Here is a 16,812-nt window from a genome sequence, read left to right on the forward strand (position 1 = left end):
GACTGATCTACTGACTGATCTACTGACTGACTGATCTACTGACTGATCTACTGACTGACTGATCTACTGGCTGATCTACTGACTGACTGATCTACTGACTGATCTACTGACTGACTGATCTACTGACTGATCTACTGCCTGATCTACTGACTGATCTACTGACTGACTGATCTACTGACTGATCTACTGACTGACTGACCTACTGACTGAACTACTGACTGACTGATCTACTGACTGATCTACTGACTGATCTACTGACTGATCTACTGACTGATCTACTGACTGACTGACCTACTGACTGATCTACTGACTGACTGATCTACTGACTGATCTACTGACTGACTGATCTACTGGCTGATCTACTGACTGACTGATCTACTGACTGATCTACTGACTGACTGATCTACTGACTGATCTACTGACTGACTGATCTACTGGCTGATCTACTGACTGACTGATCTACTGACTGATCTACTGACTGACTGATCTACTGACTGATCTACTGACTGACCTACTGACTGATCTACTGGCTGATCTACTGACTGATCTACTGACTGACTGATCTACTGGCTGATCTACTGACTGGCTGATCTACTGACTGATCTACTGACTGGCTGATCTACTGACTGGCTGATCTACTGACTGGCTGATCTACTGACTGATCTACTGACTGACTGATCTACTGACTGACTGCTCTACTGACTGACTGATCTACTGACTGATCTACTGACTGACTGATATACTCACTACCAGAGATCCCTGTGATGATTCAGAATCATCATGCCAGACAATAAAAACAGTGTCCAAAATGGCACCACATTCCCTATATAGTGCACTACTTTTGACTAAGGGCCCATTTGGCTCTGGTCAAAAGTAGTGCACTACATACATAGTGAAAAGGGTGCCATTTGTGACAGTATATAACATTTTCACATACAGGTATTTAACCATGTGCTAGTAACCGAGTAGAAATGTGTCCATATATCTGATAAAAAGGGTCTACCAGTATTATTTAAATGTTAATGATTTACAGTCTTGACTAAACAACATCTGTCTGTTGAGTGAAAAGGTACATCACAACAGGTGCAACAAGTCATCAGTACAATGCCAGTACACGAAAAACATGCATAACATCAAACACCATAATGTCATGATTCCCAGTTTTTTTAAAAAAGTAAGAAATGACATTTTGTTTAATACATTTACAGCACTTTCACGTGAATGTTAAACTGTGCTGGGAATGTTTACAAAACAAAAACGTATTTATTGGCAATGACCATGCACCGATATAAGATTGTCATCATAAAGACGAAATTACAGGATGAAGCTAAATACTACTTATCTAACAGTAATATTACTAATCTGACAAATACAAAGACTACTTTACTTTTCCCTGGGCAGCCAGCTAGGGACAAAGAACTCCTAGTCTATTAACCCATGCACGGATTCCGTTTAATCAACGTGTTGCAACCAAATCAGGCTATTCTGCTTGTTACGTTGTAGCAACGTGATTGTAAAATAGATACATTGTAACGTGGCACTTACTGGAGGCTCTTGTCAAATGTGTTATTAATATGGAACTGTCTCAAAGCATCATCATCATCATCATCACAAAACAACGGCCTAGTATGTCAATGTCCAGCCAAGGTAAAGAAAAGTGTTTTGAAGAAAGAAAAAGTGAATCAGGGACAAGTTGAAATGTCGTCGGCGGGGGTTCGACAGGCTACAAAAGCTAAACTAGACTGTCTCTCTTTATCAGCCTTTTGTGATCATTATAGTCCACAGGCAATTCAGGTAATTTGACATACTATTATTTATTTTATTTTTGTTTTACAATGGCTACAAACTTACCCACAGAAACTCCACTGAGTCGACGGCTGCCTATCCCCTCTTCTCTGGTCGAGTTTTAGGGAGACCGTTACGGAAGTTTCAGAAACGTCCGTCCTTCCATAAAAATAAAAAAAGGTTTTGATTTTCTCTCAAATAAACCCTTCCCGAAACGTATTGATTAAACTCCTTATTTGAGGCTAGCGTAACCCAGGTAACCTAGTATATGTTATACTTCTGTTGTCAAACGGTTTGTTCTCGTTCAGCAGGCTAAAAGACCTTCCGAGTCTGCTGCATCTCTCCTGTAGGATTTTGAAAAGCTCCTCGGAGAGGAAGGGGTGGTGACGCAGTGAAACGCTCCGGAGTCGCACGGATGAAGTCACTGACGCGCCGCGTCCACCAGAGTTGAAATTCCTCTTCCAGGCCCTCAGACTCTTTTCACAGGCAAGGAAGGCAACAATTCATCTGTTTAGAAGTATGTGTTTAATATGAAACGAGGGAATCACATATTTTTTGATGGTTAAAAAAAATATATATATATATATATAGACACATACCAAACTTTGCAAATAATTGAATAGCCTAAATAGGGCTACATGTTATATAAAACATGCCTTCGTAACATTGAAAACTTAAACAGTAAGTTGCTTTAGTTTTGTTATGAGTGTAAACTAAACAGTGTAATATAGGTTAACGACAGTGAAAAGCTGTAATTCTCTTTATTTGACCTATAATTATTAGGGCTCTTGATTTCCCTCTCCTCTGTAGCCTGTTGTTGTCAAACACAACTCATATCCCTGTGTGTGTGTGTGTGTGTGTGTGTGTGTGTGTGTGTTTGTGTGAAGCCTAATCAACATGTTGACGTTTATTAGCCTTTTCAGCCAATCAGCTTCCTATTACACAGAGACAACCCTTCACCTCATATTTCCCAAGCCTTGCTGTCACCAGGAAGTAAACCTACTATAATCTCTCGACTATTTCTGTCAGTAAAATCTCTGCAGTTTAGTTTCCCCTTCAAAATGAGGGAAACAGTTGATACAGAAAACGAAACTAAGACCATGGACAGCAAGGAAACCCCTGGGTCTGAAAATAAGAAGTCTTACTGCAAACTGAATACTGTTACAAGTGAACGGTCACAGTGGTAAGTACTGTAGCCTTCATGCTCAGAAGCCAGCCTCTAGGACTGTATTTTCACTTGTTTCAGTGTTGTCACAGCTAACGTTGTCCCCAAGGTCAATTACAGAGAGAGACAGCCCTCTGGTGGACTAACATGTCATAGCCTACCAGTGTATAATCTACGAGTATATAGATGTGTAATGTATTGTAAAGTTGTTATAATACACAGCACTAGGTTACTATTGTTTCGCCCTGTTATAAGGCCTCTCATGCATGTTCAGACCATTTTCAACGGCATCATTCTACCTACATAAGTCTCAGTGAATGAAAGCCAGAGCGTCAAAGATAAATTTCCATTTTGGACAATAAAGTTTTCTTATCTTTATGTTACAGTTCTCCGGGGTTATCCATACTGAAGAAGGCGATCTTACTGCAGTGTATCGTCTACATCTCTCTGCCTGTCATTCTCTGCCTGTTTCCGTGGATACTAGGCCACGTTGTCTTTTCTCACTGGTGTAAGTAGTGGAGTTCAGTCTGACCCTATTGAAAACTCACATGGTGTAAAATGAGGAAATGACATCATTGAATGTTGCCTCTGCCTACGCTGCACACCGTGTTGACTGTATATACAGCAAACTACTATGTGTTCTGTCATATTATTACATGGAATGATCAGACAGGTAGGAACTGAATAAAGACTGATCACTTCCTTTTGTTTTTGAAATCTGTGATCAGTAAGGTTTCCGTACCTTGTGGCCCTGACCAGTCCAGCAGAGCTCTCCCTGAACCACACTCTAAACTTCTACCTCATTCCAGAGGAGGGGATCTCACTGGGTGTATGGTAAGTCAGTGGATACGTCTCAAAATGGCACCCTATTCCCTACATAGTGCACTACTTTTGACCCCAAAATGGCACCGTATTCCTTACATAGCGCACTACTTTTGACCCCAAAATGGCACCGTATTCTCTACATAGTGCACTACTTTTGACCCCAAAATGGTAGCTTATTCCCTACATAGTGCACTACTTTTGACCCCAAAATGGTAGCCTATTCCCTACATAGTGCACTACTTTTGACCCCAAAATGGCACCGTATTCCCTACATAGCGCACTACTTTTGACCCCAAAATGGCACCGTATTCTCTACATAGTGCACTACTTTTGACCCCAAAATGGTAGCCTATTCCCTACATAGTGCACTACTTTTGACCCCAAAATGGCACCGTATTCTCTACATAGTGCACTACTTTTGACCCCAAAATGGTAGCCTATTCCCTACATAGTGCACTACTTTTGACCCCAAAATGGTAGCCTATTCCCTACATAGCGCACTACTTATGACCCAAAAATGGCACCCTATTCCCTACATAGTGCACTACTTTTGACCCCAAAATGGCACCCTATTCCCTACATAGTGCACTACTTTTGACCCCAAAATGGTAGCCTATTCCCTACATAGTGCACTACTTTTGACCCCAAAATGGTAGCCTATTCCCTACATAGTGCACTACTTTTGACCAGGGCCCATAGGGGCCCCCATTGTTGTTTTCACTAGTCAAGTGTTTTTCAATCATTGCAGACGGGTATACTACAAAACATTATCAAGGAGTTAGACAGCTAATTTTGATAAACAACCCAAAATATCGACTGATTTTCAGGTTCATTAAGAAAACTAAACTTCAATATGTGTTTTTGTTTGTTTTGTCAATTAGACCATGTTCATTTGAAGCTTTTCTTTCTAAAAAACAAACAGTTATTTCAGAATATTTCGGCAAGTTAACTCATTGATTCTGCTTTCCAGAGGCAGTTTGGAACTCAGTAGTGAGTGTTGCAACCGAGGACAAACTGTTTTTACACACTACTCGATTCAGCACTCGGCGGTCCCGTTTTGTGAGCTTGTGTGGCCTACCACTTCCCAGCTGAGCCGTTGTTGCTCCTAAATGTTGCCACTTCATAATAACAGCACTTACAATTGACCAGGGCAGCTCTAGCAGGGCAGAAATTTGAAGAACTGACTTGTTGGAAAGGTGGCATCCTATGATGGTGCCACTTCGAAGGTCACTGATCTCTTCAGTAGGGACCATTCTACTGCCAATGCTTGTCTATGGAGATAGGATGGCTGTGTGCTCGATTTGATACACCTGTCAGCAATGGGTGTGGCTGAAATAGCCAAATTTGAAGGGGTGTCCAGATACTTTTGTATATATAGTGTATGTGATTGTGTCTCAGTGCAATCAAGCTATGAAATTAATGTTATTTTCAAATACAATCTGTTTTTGGGCTTAGTTGTGGTTACTTAAGTGTAAAAAGTAACTTAAGCAACTTCACTCTGCACTGTTTGTTTGTGCTGTCTGTGTCTCTTAGGCATACGGTTCCCGACAGCCAATGGGAGAAGGCCCAGGGGGCCGGCCCTGAGTGGTACAGTGAGACTCTGGGAGATGGTTCTCCTGTTATCATCTATCTCCACGGCAACGTGGGCTCCAGGTGGGTCTAGTGTTGGGGTCGAGACCCTGTGTGTATCCTAAATGGAACCTTATTCCCTATATAGTGCATTACATTCGACCAGAGCCCTATGGGTGAGGGAGGTATGGGCCCTGGTCAAAAGTAGTGCACTGTATAGGGAATAGGGGGCCATTTGGGATGCACATCATGGTAGACACCTAATGAAGTCCAGTGGGTATTATTACATCATCAGGGTAATGTTCATTAGGGAACACCATGGTAAAATGTTTTGGAAATAGAAAATGAGTGTTCCTTTTGGAAAATAAGAACAGGTTCCCTGTTTCAGTACGTTTTCTTCCATTTTGTGCATGATGAATACGTCCCAGTAGTCACTTGTTTGATTCTTAGTTCCCGAGATTAAGTAAATCAGTGAAATCACTTGGTTTGTTCCACAGATATACCATAGTCATCCTAGTGTTGTTTCAATGAATGAGAAGGATTTTTTTTTTGTTTTGTTTTATGTTACTAAACTCTCAAACTGTCCTGTCATGTCCAAAGGGCCATAAACCACAGAGTGGAACTTGTGAAGGTACTGTATGTTGTTCTAGTCTGAAATAATGGATTTTGGACTATTGGTTAAAATAAGGATGTCCTAACCAAGGCGTTCTATTTTCTAGATCCTAAGTGCAGCAGGGTATCATGTACTGTCACTGGACTACAGAGGTAAGCATTACAAAAACCATTACAAAAACTCAGATGTGTCAAATAATCCCGTAATGTATGGCGATTTGACATGTAAATAAAAATGCATTAATTTATGAATTCATTAATTCAAACGAAAATAGGACTTCATGTAGTTAACGTAGTGTTGCTCTCTTAGACGTCTGGAGAGTAAATATATTTAATATTTTGCAATTCATTACATCTTTTTTTTTTTTTTGCATCAGATTTGTTGTCATGGTAGCAGAGTGTAAATATAGTCTACCCATGTTGAAAGCAGCCATAGTGACATCATGAATCAAAGGTCTTCTTTTGTCACCTTGCCTCTCCCCCAGGTTATGGAGATTCCAGTGGGGAACCCAGTGAGGTTGGGATGACCTCTGACGCCCTCTATCTGTACCAGTGGGTAAAGACACGCAGCAGGACCAGCCAGGTCTGTCTGTGGGGACATTCCTTGGGCACTGGGTGAGTGAGTATCTCCTGGTATTTTGCATTTTGTTTTGTTGTTGTTGAAACATTTGGGCCCAATATCAATCAATCAATCAATCAAATGTATTTATTAAGCCCTTCTTACATCATCTGATGTCACAAAGTGCTGTAAAGAAACCCAACCTAAAACACCAAACAGCAAGCAATGCAGGTGTAGAAGCATCTCAAATGGACTCCTAAGACTTACGTATTTGTGGAGTATTTGACAGGTTTAACCTATCTGGTAGTATCTCCACCCTGCCCTCTGATAGGCTAGGTGGAAGGTTCACCATTGGTTATACTAATCAAAATTCTCTTAAGATCTCCACAAGTGCAGAGGGTTTAAGGCTTAGCGGTCAATTTGGGATTCACCCTGGGTTTCATTCTAGACTCTTTTCCCCAAAATGAAGATGTGTGAACTGTCTCCGCAGGGTGGCCACCAACGCTGCTGTAAAGATACAGGAACAGGGTGAGTTACTCCCACCAGTTCCTACACCAGTTCCTACACCAGTTCCAGACAGTTCCTACACCAGTTCCAGACAGTTCCTACACCAGTTCCTACACCAGCTCCAGACAGTTCCTACACCAGTTCCTACACCAGTTCCTACATCAGTTCCAGACAGTTCCTACACCAGTTCCAGACAGTTCCTACACCAGTTCCAGACAGTTCCTACACCAGCTCCAGACAGTTCCTACACCAGCTCCAGACAGTTCCTACACCAGTTACAGACAGTTCCTACACCAGCTCCAGACAGCTCCTACACCAGTTCCAGACAGTTCCTACACCAGTTCCAGACAGTTCCTACACCAGTTCCAGACAGTTCCTACACCAGTTCCAGACAGTTCCTACACCAGTTCCAGACAGTTCCTACACCAGTTCCAGACAGTTCCTACACCAGTTCCTACACCAGCTCCAGACAGTTCCTACACCAGTTCCAGACAGTTCCTACACCAGTTCCTACACCAGCTCCAGACAGTTCCTACACCAGTTCCAGACAGTTCCTACACCAGTTCCTACACCAGCTCCAGACAGTTCCTACACCAGTTCCAGACAGTTCCTACACCAGTTCCTACACCAGCTCCAGACAGTTCCTACACCAGTTCCAGACAGTTCCTACACCAGTTCCTACACCAGCTCCAGACAGTTCCTACACCAGTTCCTACACCAGTTCCAGACAGTTCCTACACCAGTTCCAGACAGTTCCTACACCAGTTCCAGACAGTTCCTACACCAGTTCCAGACAGTTCCTACACCAGCTCCAGACAGTTCCTACACCAGCTCCAGACAGTTCCTACACCAGTTCCAGCTCCAGACAGTTCCTACACCAGTTCCTACACCAGCTCCAGACAGTTCCTACACCAGTTCCTACACAGTTCCAGACAGTTCCTACACCAGTTCCAGACAGTTCCCAGACAGTTCCTACACCAGCTCCAGACAGTTCCTACACCAGTTCCTACACCAGTTCCTACACCAGTTCCAGACAGTTCCTACACCAGTTCCTACACCAGTTCCAGACAGTTCCTACACCAGTTCCTACACCAGTTCCTACACCAGTTCCTACACCAGTTCCAGACAGTTCCTACACCAGTTCCTACACCAGTTCCAGACAGTTCCTACACCAGTTCCTACACCAGCTCCAGACAGTTCCTACACCAATCAAATATGTTTTTAAATCCATGACAGGGAAAAGTGTAGAGAACCGGACATATATTTTGTCAGTGGTGATGAACAAAGTCAGAAGTGTTCAGATCAAAGTGAGCGGACTCTGATAAAGGTTTAGTTAGTTCAGTCATACCTCAATAGGTGGACCATGGGCCGGACCCAGAACGGAGGTCAATACCGTCAACAACAAAAAACATACAAAAAAACCTGCAGGAAATTAGGTTTAAAACTGCTAATTTTTCTCTCTGCCAACAAGAGGGGTTAGTTTGGGTTACGAGCTGGGGGGTTTGTTACTACGCCGATAAATGACAATATCGAACCGGACATTTGCCACCGAGGACATTTGAGCACTTCTGATCTAGTTCGTTTATCTACCTTCAAAGCTACAATGATTTTCGATTTCACAATTTATTCATCTGATTTGGAGGTGCACTCAATTGTTATTTTTCCTGTTGTTTTCAACGTCAGTGACTGGTCTTGATAGTGACTGGTTCTGATAGTGACTGGTCTTGATAGTGACTGGTCCTGATAGTGACTGGTCTTGATAGTGACTGGTCCTGATAGTGACTGGTCTTGATAGTGACTGGTCCTGATAGTGACTGGTCCTGATAGTGACTGGTCTTGATAGTGACTGGTCCTGATAGTGACTGGTCCTGACAGTGACTAGTCCTGATAGTGACTGGTCTTGATAGTGACTGGTCCTGACAGTGACTGGTCTTGATAGTGACTGGTCTTGATAGTGACTGGTCTTGATAGTGACTGGTCTTGATAGTGACTGGTCCTGATAGTGACTGGTCCTGATAGTGACTGGTCTTGATAGTGACTGGTCCTGATAGTGACTGGTCCTGATAGTGACTGGTCTTGATAGTGACTGGTCCTGATAGTGACTGGTCCTGATAGTGACTGGTCCTGATAGTGACTGGTCTTGATAGTGACTGGTCCTGATAGTGACTGGTCCTGATAGTGACTGGTCCTGATAGTGACTGGTCTTGATAGTGACTGGTCCTGATAGTGACTGGTCCTGATAGTGACTGGTCCTGATAGTGACTGGTCCTGATAGTGACTGGTCTTGATAGTGACTGGTCCTGATAGTGACTGGTCCTGATAGTGACTGGTCCTGATAGTGACTGGTCTTGATAGTGACTGGTCCTGATAGTGACTGGTCCTGATAGTGACTGGTCTTGATAGTGACTGGTCCTGATAGTGACTGGTCCTGATAGTCATGATAGTGACTGGTCCTGATAGTGACTGGTCCTGATAGTGACTGGTCTTGATAGTGAATGGTCTTGATAGTGACTGGTCCTGCGTGCCAGTCTGCTTGTGCTGCCAACGTCAGTGACTGGCCTCAACACAATCTCAATGTTCAGTATGCAGCTGGAGTTTATGCAGGGGCCACTGATAGAACCTCTATTAAAAAGCATGACACCCCACAAAAATGTGTAGAGGTGCTGACTGAGGGAGAATAAACTGTATAAAAGAAAGGGAGTCGTACTCTACACACGTTCCAAACAATTTAAAGTGATGCTCCGGAACTTTTGTATAATTTCAGCCAGTAGTTTTGATAGTGGTGCTCAAAAGCCAAACCGGGTCCCAGTTTTTTTTGGGGTACTACGTCCTCCATTTCAAATGTAATTTTACATCCTGCTTTTTGTTTTGCAATTCGTATATATATAAACAGTACCAGTCAAAAGTTTGGACACATCTACTCATTCCAGGGTTTTTCTTTATTTTTACTATTTTTTACATTGTAGAATTATAGTGAAGACATCAAAACTATGAAATAACACATGAAATCGTGTAGTAACTAAAATATTTTATATTTGAGATTATTCAAAGAAGCCACCCCTTGCCTTGATGACAGCTTTGCATGAGTAGGTGTGTCCAAACTGGTACTGTGTAAACATTTGTTGTGCTTTAAGATCCTGGACTGTATCTTTAATGGGTAAACATTACTTTTGGGCATGCAGTTCAAGCATTGATTATGTAACTCTAAAGAAGTCACTGATTGAACATACCATTAATAATGGATCTATGACAAAAATGTTTGTCATGACATGTTTCCATGTTTGTCTTGACTTGTTTGTCTTGACATGTTTCCATGTTTGTCTTGACATGTTTCCATGTTTGTCTTGACATTTTTCCAGGTTTGTCTTGACATGTTTCCATGTTTGTCTTGACATGTTTGTCTTGACATGTTTCCAGGTTTGTATTGAGATGTTTCCAGGTTTGTATTGAGATGTTTCCATGTTTGTCTTGACATGTTTCCATGTTTGTCATGACATGTTTGCATGTTCGGCTTGACAGCAATGGAGTTGGCCAGAGAAAGAGCACGTCATCTGAGGAACATAACACAAGCAGATCTGGAGCCAAGCTATGCTGTTGATGGTGTGATCCTGGAGGCTCCGTACACCAATATGGAGGAGGAAGTAGCCAGCCATCCCCTCAGCATGGTGAGGTGTCTCTCTCTCTCTCTCACTCTTGTCCGTCTGCCTATCTGCCTGCCTGCGGCCTTGTGTAACAGTGTGTTATTGCACTATGAAACCCAGAGATGGCTTAATTTCCCTGTTTCAGAAGAATGATCCAGCAATCCATCCATCCATCTCCTTCCTGTATATTTGACCCATATTGCTCTACTCTGGGACTAGTTAAGCTCAAAACATTTCTGAACTGATATTGTTGTTCCCTTCTATATTCAGATGTATCACTATCTTCCAGGTTTTGAGAGCGTTCTTCATCACGTCATGCAAAGCAACAACATGGTGTTCGCTAACGATGAAAAGTAAGTACCGCCTGTGTTACCATGACAACACAGGTAGAGGATGGCTGTGTCCCATAGTACACTACTGTATAGTGCCACACATTTTGACCTATAGGGCTCTGGTCAGAGGTAGTGCACTGCACTATATAAAATCAAATGTTATTGGTCAAATGCGCCAAATACAACAGGTGTAGGTAGACCTTACAGTGAAATACTGAGGAGCCCTTAAAACAACAATGCAGAGTTAAAAGTAAGAAAAATATTTGCTAAATAAAAAAGTTCATAGTAACACAAAAAACAATAACATGGCTATATACAAGGAGTACCAGTACTGAGTCAATGTGCAGGGGTACGAGGTAATAACATGGCTATATACAAGGAGTACCAGTACTGAGTCCATGTGCAGGACAGGGGTACGAGGTAATAACATGGCTATATACATGGAGTACCTGTACCGAGTCAATGTGCAGGGGTACCAGGTAATAACATGGCTATATACAAGACGTACCAGTACTGAGTCCATGTGCAGGGGTACGAGGTAATAACATGGCTATATACAAGGAGTACCAGTACTGAGTCAATGTGCAGGGGTACGAGGTAATAACATGGCTATATACAAGGAGTACCAGTACTGAGTCAATGTGCAGGGGTACCAGGTAATAACATGGCTATAGACAAGGAGTACCAGTACTGAGTCAATGTGCAGGGGTACCAGGTAATACAGTATGTACATGTGGGTAGGGGTAAAAGTGACTAGGCAATCAGGACAGATAATAAAACAGAGTAGCAGCTTATGGGAAGAGTGAAAGCATCAACTGTGGCGTCAGTATGCATGTGTGTTTTGTGTGTGTTAGTGTATGTAGTGTGTGTTGGAGTGTCAGTGTAGTGAGTGTGTGGGTAGAGCCCAGTGGGTGCAAGAGAATAATTCAGATAAATAAATAATAAAGGGGGGGGGGGGTCAATGTAAATAGGCCAGGAAGCCATTTGCAGCCGTAGAACTTTTAGAGGATCTGAGGTCCCATGTCAAATCTTTTTTTAGCCTCCAGAATGGGAAGAGGTGTTGTCGTGCCCTCTTCATGACTGTGTTGATGTGTGTGGACCATGATAGATCCTTAGTGATGTAGACACCGAGGAACTTGAAGCTCTCGACCCGCTCCACTGCAGCCCTGTCGATGTGAATGGGGGCGTGCTTGGCCTTTCGTACCCTGTAGTCCACGATCAGATCCTTTGTCTTTATAGGCAATAGGGTGCCATTTGAAATGCAACCCTACTCTGGTAGCTAGACTCCTCTAATCTCGTTCTGTAGCTAGACTCCTCTAATCTCGTACTGTAGCTAGACTCCTCTAATCTCGTACTGTAGCTAGACTCCTCTAATCTCGTACTGTAGCTAGACTCCTCTAATCTCGTACTGTAGCTAGACTCCTCTAATCTCGTACTGTAGCTAGACTCCTCTAATCTTGTACTGTAGCTAGACTCCTCTAATCTCGTACTGTAGCTAGAATCCTCTAATCTCGTACTGTAGCTAGAATCCTCTAACCTCGTACTGTAGCTAGACTCCTGTAATCCCGTACTGTAGCTAGACTCCTCTAATCTCGTACTGTAGCTAGAATCCTCTAATCTCGTACTGTAGCTAGACTCCTCTAATCTCGTACTGTAGCTAGACTCCTCTAATCTCGTACTGTAGCTAGACTCCTCTAATCTCGTACTGTAGCTAGACTCCTCTAATCTCGTACTGTAGCTAGACTCCTCTAATCTCATACTGTAGCTAGAATCCTCTAATCTCGTACTGTAGCTAGAATCCTCTAACCTCGTACTGTAGCTAGACTCCTGTAATCCCGTACTGTAGCTAGACTCCTCTAATCTCGTACTGTAGCTAGAATCCTCTAATCTCGTACTGTAGCTAGACTCCTCTAATCTCGTACTGTAGCTAGACTCCTCTAATCTCGTACTGTAGCTAGAATCCTCTAATCTCGTACTGTAGCTAGAAAACTACTGACGTTGGGTTATTGTGTTTGCTTTATGCAGTTTAAAGACCTTGACCACTCGTATCCTTTTCCTACACGCTGAGGATGACAATGTGGTTCCTTTTTACATGGGCCAGAAGGTACGTAACATACTGATCTTGTAGAAATTAAAGACATTTAGTGATTTAGGGAAACTTGTGAGGTTTTTAAATCCAATCCATACATTGATGTGTGCACTGTTACTATACTGTAGTAGAATGAGCTAGAATGTATGTGTGTGTGTGTGTGTGTGTGTGTGTGTGTGTGTGTGTGTGTGTGTGTGTGTGTGTGTGTGTGTGTATGTGTGTGTGTGTGTGTGTGTGTGTGTGTGTGTGTGTGTGTGTGTGTGTATATATATATATGTATGTGTGTGTGTATATATGTATGTGTGTATGTCTTCCCAGCTGTACCAGATTGCACTTCAAGCCCGTAGACAACTGGATGCAGAGTACCAGGTGTTCATGGTATCCTACAGTGAATCCTTAGGATACTCACACAACTATATCTATTTGGATCCCAACCTGGCCAGTGTTGTTGGGTAAGTTATATATATCTGTCACAGTTGTCGTACTGGAGAGAAGACCAAGGCGCAGTGGGTACCGGAATACTCATACTTTAATTTATTATTTAAAGTGAGTAACGGGGGGGAAAAAACAAGAAACAGAACGACAGCTAACAGATTTGCAGGCTAGACAAACAGCAGTGCAAATACAACTACCCACAAAAACCCAAACCAAACACACACCTCTATATAGGACTCTCAATCAGAGGCAACTAGAAACACCTGCCTCCAATTGAGAGTCCAGCACCCAAACCTAAACATAGAAAACCTAAACTAGACAGAACGTAGAAAAACTAAACTAGACAGAACGTAGAAATACATACAAAACACAAACCCTCTGCCACGTCCTGACCAAAACTAATACAATTACTCCCTCTGCTGGCCAGGACGTGACAATATCCATAATCCCAACCTGGCCAGTGTTGTTGGGTAAGTTATATATATCCATCATTCCAACCTGGCCAGTGTTGTTGGGTAAGTTATATATCCATCATTCCAACCTGGCCAGTGTTGTTGGGTAAGTTATATATCCATCATTCCAACCTGGCCAGTGTTGTTGGGTAAATTATATATCCATCATTCCAACCTGGCCAGTGTTGTTGGGTAAGTTATATATCCATCATTCCAACCTGGCCAGTGTTGTTGGGTAAGTTATATATATATCCATCTTTGCCAATAATGGACACAACTTGTGTTGATTGAAAGTTAAAGTACAAATACAAGGCCTGTGTGCGTCCCAAATGGCGCCCTAGTCACTGAGTGGACAGAACATTAGGAACACCTGCTGACCAGGTGAAAGCTATGATCCCTTATTGATGTCACTTGTTAAATCCACTTCAATCAGTGTAGATGAAGGGGAGGAGACAGGTTAAAGAAGGATTTTTAAGCCTTGAGACTTGGATTGTGTATGTGTGCCATTCAGAGGATGAATGGGCAAGACAAAATATTTACTGTAAGTGCCTTTGAACGGGGTGTGTTAGTAGGTGCCAGCCGCACTGGTTTGAGTTTGTCAAGCACTGCAATGCTGCTGGGTTTCCTGTGTATATCATCAATGGTCCACCACCCAAAGGACATCCAGCCAACTGGACACAACTGTGGGAAGCATTGGAGTCAACGTGGACCAGCATCCCTGTGTAACACTTTCGACACCTTGTAGAGTCCATGCCCCGACAAATTGAGGCTGTTCTGAGGACAAAAGGGGGCATCTCAATATTAGGAAGGTGTTCCTAATGTTTATGTACACTCAGTGTGATAGTGCACTACTTTTAACAAGAGCCCTATGGACCCAGGTCCAAAGTAGTGCACTATACAAGGGACCATGTGGGTCTCACACTTGTTGTTTATATGAGATTAACAACGATGGGGTCAAGTTCAGAATAAGGGATATTCACTGTCTTGAAAATGATTTGGGTTTCATTTGCTTTTCTCCGCAGGCGGTTTCTACAAAGCAAGAATAACAACATTGATAGACCGATAGTTCGGTGAGTCGGCGACATTTTAGGGGAAGAGCTGCCCACTGTAAAAAAAAAAAAACGCCCAGAACGGGAAAAATTACACATACAGTATTGCCTGTTCATGGTCTTTGTGAGATCCTTGTTCCTCACTCAAAACTTTCACAAGGGCCGTGTCCATGTTTCTGTGTCAGTTTGTGTATTGCACTAGTCTCTCAGTGACTGTATGAATATTACAATTAAAAAGTTTGAACAACAAAGACATCAGATCAGACACGAATATATTTATTTTGATGTAACACAGAACATTAGAAAAACAAGGGCCATAATAAACTATGGAAAATATTCAACCCTTGCTATAGTATGAGACAGTTAAGAATGGACCACTCACTGGTAGCTGACTAAACGGGCAGTTTCCCCAAATGGCACCCCTGTTCACTTTACAGTGCACTACTTTTGACCAAGGCCAATAGCGCTCTGGTCAACAGTAGTGCACTATATAGGGGACAGGCTGCCATTTGACCTTGTATTTAGAAGGTGGATTCAGAAATGCTGGGGTAAAATAGATAATTTGGTTTGTAGATTCTGAAGGTATGTGGCAGACTGTTATTTTGCATCAGTTAAGGTGCTTTACAAACAGAGCTCAGTTTATTGAGCTAAAAAGGGGCAATCTGGGATTTGACTGGTTTCAAAAACATGGTTAAAACACTTCAATCTCACAGATGGACTTGCCTCCATAGCTCTGTTTATACATTTGGGAGTGGCTATCCCTCAGCTGTTTACCAAAAGTGGTGTGGTGACTGCTTTGTTGTTGTCTGAATCACAGATTGTCCCTTTAAAATAACACTTCTGGGTGACGGTTCCATAGATACAGATCTAGAATCCACTTCACCTCAACCATTAGAAAAACTGACCCAAGATCAGCGTCTAGGGGCCATTTCACCCTACACCACACCAGGCAGCCTCACTTCTCCGTCAGCACCCTGGCGGTCTCCTCCAAGGCCTTGCGGGGCTCGTTGGGGGGTGGGATCTTCAGATCAGTAGGCTTCACCCCCCACACCTGCGTGGCGTAGTCGGTGATGGTGCGGTCGCTAGAGAACTTTCCGGAAGCAGCGATATTCTTGATCGCCATCTGCGTCCACTCCTTAGGACTCTATAAGAAACAACATGAATAATATATATCATATACTGTATGTCATCCTATAATACAACATTTTAATTTATAATAGATATTATCATGGTAAAATATAAGTAAAGTGTACTTACACTTTGGTCACTTAAAGTAAGTGCATTTAGTTATGGTAGCTAAGACAACCACACCTCCAAGGTAGCTAGGACAACCACACCTCCAAGGTAGCTAAGACAACCACACCTCCAAGGTAGCTAAGACAACCACACCTCCAAGGTAGCTAAGACAACCACACCTCCAAGGTAGCTAAGACAACCACACCTCCAAGGTAGCTAAGACAACCACACCTCCAAGGTAGCTAAGACAACCACACCTCCAAGGTAGCTAAGACAACCACACCTCCAAGGTAGCTAAGACAACCACACCTCCAAGGTAGCTAAGACAACCACACCTCCAAGGTAGCTAAGACAACCACACCTCCAAGGTAGCTAAGACAACCACTCAAAACCCATCTCCAAGGTAGCTAAGACAACCACACCTCCAAGGTAGCTAAGACAACCACACCTCCAAGGTAGCTAAGACAACCACACCTCCAAGGTAGCTAAGACAACCACACCTCAAGGTAGCTAAGACAACCACATTCACTATACAGTGCATACGGAAAGTATTCAG

The 16,812-nt window shown here is 42.8% G+C and overlaps 3 protein-coding genes across 8 annotated transcripts in view; 1 reads left to right on the top strand and 2 right to left on the bottom strand.

Annotated features, from left to right (window-relative positions):
• nin (ninein (GSK3B interacting protein)) overlaps nucleotides 1-2,170 on the bottom strand; it is a 106,515-nt gene extending 104,345 nt beyond the window's left edge. For 3 of the 4 annotated variants that reach the window (XM_045709715.1, XM_045709681.1, XM_045709739.1), the window contains exon 1: nucleotides 1,852-2,170. The gene's annotated coding sequence lies outside the window, so the exon portion shown is untranslated. The remainder of the gene's footprint in view (nucleotides 1-1,851) is intronic. The other variant, XM_045709790.1, reaches the window with a different exon arrangement.
• A 510-nt stretch (nucleotides 2,171-2,680) lies between these two features.
• On the top strand, nucleotides 2,681-15,275 carry LOC106603106 (lysophosphatidylserine lipase ABHD12). The gene is made up of 13 exons (XM_045709893.1): nucleotides 2,681-2,968; nucleotides 3,337-3,458; nucleotides 3,679-3,784; nucleotides 5,309-5,428; nucleotides 5,945-5,975; nucleotides 6,064-6,109; nucleotides 6,442-6,571; nucleotides 7,006-7,043; nucleotides 10,542-10,687; nucleotides 10,934-11,016; nucleotides 13,021-13,099; nucleotides 13,403-13,536; nucleotides 14,994-15,275. The coding sequence occupies exons 1-13, from the start codon at nucleotides 2,847-2,849 to the stop codon at nucleotides 15,043-15,045; spliced, it is 1,209 nt and encodes a 402-aa protein (XP_045565849.1). The 5' UTR covers nucleotides 2,681-2,846; the 3' UTR covers nucleotides 15,046-15,275.
• Nucleotides 15,276-15,974: 699 nt separating this feature from the next.
• pygl (phosphorylase, glycogen, liver) overlaps nucleotides 15,975-16,812 on the bottom strand; it is a 115,710-nt gene continuing 114,872 nt past the window's right edge. For all 3 annotated transcript variants that reach the window (XM_045709887.1, XM_045709846.1, XM_045709822.1), the window contains one exon: nucleotides 15,975-16,164. In XM_045709887.1, coding sequence (XP_045565843.1) covers nucleotides 15,976-16,164 — 189 coding nt within the window. In that variant the 3' untranslated portion in view covers nucleotide 15,975. The remainder of the gene's footprint in view (nucleotides 16,165-16,812) is intronic.

Source organism: Salmo salar, chromosome ssa01 (assembly GCF_905237065.1).
Source record: "Salmo salar chromosome ssa01, Ssal_v3.1, whole genome shotgun sequence".
NCBI classification, from domain to species: domain Eukaryota; kingdom Metazoa; phylum Chordata; class Actinopteri; order Salmoniformes; family Salmonidae; genus Salmo; species Salmo salar.